Here is a 4,568-nt window from a genome sequence, read left to right on the forward strand (position 1 = left end):
CTTGTTGTTGATGTTTTATTGACCTTTTATTGACATTGAGATGTTTTATGCTTTCACTGTGCTTTAGAAAAGTGTTTCTAGACATTATTATTTTTTTTTTTCCAACCATTTTCTTTTTTTGTTTTTTCTTCTATTCTGTGCTTGCTGTTTGGTCATCTTAATTCTGTTTATGACATTGTTGAGCAAATAGTTAAAAAAAAAAAAAGCACACTTTAATATTATGTATAATTTTTAATCTGGGTTTAATTAAGGAGAAACAATAATTTGCAATACACATATATAACTAATTGAAAGTACTCTCATTATGAAATTGCTTCTTGGAATGGGTTGGAGATTATTGTAGAAATCACCAAAAATTTTTTTGTTCTTGTCACCTTTTGATGGGATTGAAATTTTTAATTATAATTTAAGACTATTCATAAATTAAAGAAATTGCTAAAGAAGTTCTGTAAAGTCCTTGTATATATTTCTTTATTATTATTTTGACAAGTATATTTGTCACTGTTAGTCTAAGTGGGTATTTTGATGAGAATATTCAAGAGACATCTATGGACTGTCACTGATGACTTAAACTTTCATATCAGATGGAGGGAAATTTAATTTAGTAAAAACTTATTATTACTCTTTAAGTTTTCCCCATGTCTTTACAGCTAAGGGATCTCCTCAGCCATTGAAAGTTAAGTATTTTATTTCTAATAACACAACGATCAGATTATTAAATTCTGAAATCTTTAGTTTGTAGTCTAGCATCTTTTGATTGCCAGTTGCAAAAATTGGTTATCTTAAGGAATTCATAAAAACAATTTTCATAGAAATGAAGTTTGATTGCAGTTTGCATGATCTATCATTCCTTGTGATTTGTCTCTGTCCAATTTGTTTTGATGTATTTTGTTGTTTCATGTTTTATCACGATTCTCAAACCATTTTATTGTCTCTTGTTCATATAAATATATTTTAGTTGAATCATCAATATTTAATTCTGTCATGAATCCATGAGATAGAATTCAACTTTTTGACATAGAACAATTATTTGTGAATAAAAACCTATCACATAAAACATCATGTTATGTTTAAAAAAAGAAAAAAAAAAAGGACATCTAAAATAATTATGTAAATTAGAATTCAAAGATCTCAAATGCAATATTTAGATTTTCCAGTTGATGTTTTCTGCTTTGAAATTCCTTTTTCTCTGACACAAGTTTTCTTGTAAAACTTCACTGTTATTTGTTGAGTGTCACTTTTAGATTTAGAAATTCACTGTTAGTCATAAAACATAGCAATATATTTTAAGAATATGTTTAGACCATTACTGTAATATATTCGGTAATTCTGTAGTTGGCATGATTTTTTAAACGAATCTAATTTTGATAATGTCATTGTTTCTCAAACATCAAACTTTGAAATCTCTTTCCTGTTACATGTTCTTGCTGACCCTATCCTTTTCAAACCTGTGCAAAACACACTATTTATAATCAAATGCTATACTTTGCAAATATCTCCCTGTAGAAACAGTCTAATGGCCAAAAGGTAGGTTTTGGAATTCTCCCCAAATAATTGTTGCAACATCCTTGAAATAATTCTTCTGCAAATCCTTCACCTTAGACACTTTAGTGACCTGCTTTGTGTACACCCACCCCACCCCTACCCCCACCTTGTTGCTGCCTCACATCTTAACTAACATTTAACTATTTCATTTAATTAACAACATATATGAAATAAATTTCTAGAAATATTTTTATAAAATTTATTTTTTACTGTGAGAATCATTGAGAATTGCCATGAATTTACGAGCTGGACATCAGCAATCTGTTGATTCACAGGGACACACAGACACACACACACATTCATTAATTTAAATTGATCTACGGGTTCTTGAAGGAATATTTTAGGTTACTCTTTTCTTATATTTGTATTTTCAATGTTTTACCAAAATTGAAATCATGTGCTTAACCCCCCCCCCCAACTTTTCCCAAACCAATCCATTTGTTTGTTGCTCTAATAATTTGGCATATTTAGATTTTTCAAACAATGTCAATAGTTCTTAATATTTCCAAGGAAATAAACTCAGCCAAAATTAAAGTTTCTATATTCCATAATCCTCTAGGAATAAATATAAACATACAGTTTGCTTAAAAATTCTCTAAAAATGCTGGTTTTCATTTCTTTTCTACTCTAGTCTTTCACTTCAACAAAAACCTTGTAAAACTAATTCAACAATGGTAAATATTTCTAATTATTTTGCAAAATCTTAACTCCATCATATTTACAATCCACACAGGAAGAATTAAAGTAGCAGTGAACAGAATGCTTTGATCTAAAGTATTGATCACATTTGCTTACAATTTGTTTGATAAAGACTAAAGAAAATGAATTGTTATCATCTTTTAAGCAACAAACTAAGAAAAGGTTTATTGATATGAACAGTCAACTGTAAAAATAATTCCATTCACAAAATATATAAATCTATAGATTTTCCTCAAAATCATCCTATTTAAATTTGTCTAAAACTAATAAATATATGAATATTTTCAAATTTTCTTTTCTATGCTGGCATGGGTTGGATGAGTCTGTCATACATTGTATCTTGATTTCTTAATGTTTGTCATCATCATCATCACCATCGTTTCTGTGAGAAATTTTATCTGATACTGTTCTACTTCTTCCTTACTTTTCTTCTTTAGTCATTGCTGAATTTAAGAAATAATTGTTGAGTATTTCTCTATCAAAAGTCTTCTCATTTCTTCCTCCTGTATTTTCATTCTTCTCTTTCTTCTTTATAACCTCACTCTTAAATATTTCCTTCTACTAATCTCAACTTTTTGGTGAAGTGTCATTTCATCTTACTCAAGTTTTTCTCTCCAAGGAGAACTTAAGCCCCCCCCCCCTTCTGCTTTTCTCATTCAAGGACCTCATTATTTGGGCTGATTTTTGTTTGGATTACTGGACCCCTTTATTTAACTTGCATCTTATTCTCATCTCTTCTTCTCGCCTCCTCCTCCTCCTTTTTGTATAAACTCTGTTTGCCATCATTATTTCTCTTCACAAATGTATGAACTCCGTTTCTCAACTGAAATCTTTTTGAATTCTTTGCAAACCTTTTCTTCTTTGAGTCCTTCAGTCCCTTATTCATTTAAACTGGATGTCCTCATGGGAAAACTATTCACAAAATAATCCTGTGTTTATTGTGTGAAGGAGATGTTTAAATATTGTTGGCAGATTTAATTTAATGAAATTCACAAATATTTACAATAAAAATAGGCAAATTGTGTTAACAAGGATTTTCTTAATTACTTTAATGTTGCTTTTGAGACTTAGAAAATATTGTTGTAGAATAGGATTTTTGAATTTTTAAAAATGTAACCCATTCTCCAAATTATCAATTTGGCATTTTTTTTGCTGTTATGTGAACCAAAAATCAAACTGTTAAATATTTGTTCATCATATTCGTAACTAGGAATTCAAACATTATTTCAAGCCTGTTCTGTTTTGTTTAGCTTCCAGATCAACCTAGCTGCATAAATGGAATAGTATTCTAGAGAAATTCAAAATATATTTTAAACTCTTTTCTCTTGCAAGTTAATAATTTACCTGCACAGCAGCTTTGCACCTCTTTCATAATATTACCATATTTTATATTCTCCTTAATTCTATTTTCACTCTATTTCTTGTGCATCAACATGAATCACTGCACTGATCAGCCTCCCACCTTTTTTTTCTGCCACACACCCACAACTTTGCTAACCTCTATCTTGCATTGCTGTCTCCTGTGCTTATAGAGAATCCATGTGAAGAAGGTATGGTCCCCAACTCCCATGTCTCCTTCAAGCCTGGAGAATGGGACCAATCAGCTTGATGCTGAGGTGAGTAAATGACAGCACTTTCCTTGCATTGGAAAAAAAAAACCCTTTCTTACTGTCACTCACTAACCTTTATTAACAACTAATTTGTATAGTTGTGGCATTCTGTAGCTCACATCAGTGGCAACTTACCAGATCTCGAATAAATTGAAAAAATGGTTTCTTTGTGCACAACCATCTAAATATTTTAGCTTAAATGTTTAGTCTAAATTTGATTAAAACTTTCACTTGCAAATTAATTATTACTCACTTTAAGTATCTAAACTTAACATTTTTCTTGTGTTCTCTTCTTAAATATCTTAACTAACAAACCCTGTATGAATATATTCCTAAATATGTTGACTTCAAACTTCAAAGTCTCTGTAAAAATCCCTAAATTTCAATAACATGATTACTAATATTAAATACACCGTGTTAAATGTTTTTGTTTTAAACCTCAAAGTATTGTTTGTAGTAGTTTTAATTGATTTGTTGGAGATAAGATGAGGTTATTTGCTGCTTTGTGTTATAAAATTCTTTAAAGATAAGTTTCACATGGAGGAAGTAAGCAGCAAGTTTTCATTACACAACAATTTCACTTTATGGTTGGGTAATTGGTGATGAATTATCACATGATTCTGACAGACAGGCTCATTAATACACCCACAAACTAGCAAGTTAATTAGTGACCGTTAAATTACTGAATTATTAAGTGTAAAAGATGTAATAAAT

General features: G+C 29.9%; 1 protein-coding gene across 18 annotated transcripts in view; it reads left to right on the forward strand.

Moving 5' to 3' along the window:
- Positions 1 to 4,568, forward strand: part of LOC106879469 (coronin-2B) — a 70,625-nt gene that overhangs the window by 63,327 nt on the left and 2,730 nt on the right. For 8 of the 18 annotated variants that reach the window (XM_014929045.2, XM_052974492.1, XM_014929044.2 and 5 more), the window contains one exon: positions 3,777 to 3,860. The exons of 2 other annotated variants lie outside the window; for them this stretch is intronic. In XM_014929045.2, the coding sequence (XP_014784531.1) occupies positions 3,777 to 3,860 (84 nt within the window). Of the gene's footprint in view, positions 1 to 1,506; positions 1,528 to 2,681; positions 2,707 to 3,698; positions 3,861 to 4,568 lie in introns of those variants that run through there. 8 more of the 18 variants (XM_052974494.1, XM_052974496.1, XM_014929047.2 and 5 more) reach the window with 5 other exon arrangements.

The sequence above is a fragment of the Octopus bimaculoides genome, chromosome 18 (genome assembly GCF_001194135.2).
Source record: "Octopus bimaculoides isolate UCB-OBI-ISO-001 chromosome 18, ASM119413v2, whole genome shotgun sequence".
Lineage (NCBI taxonomy): Eukaryota > Metazoa > Mollusca > Cephalopoda > Octopoda > Octopodidae > Octopus > Octopus bimaculoides.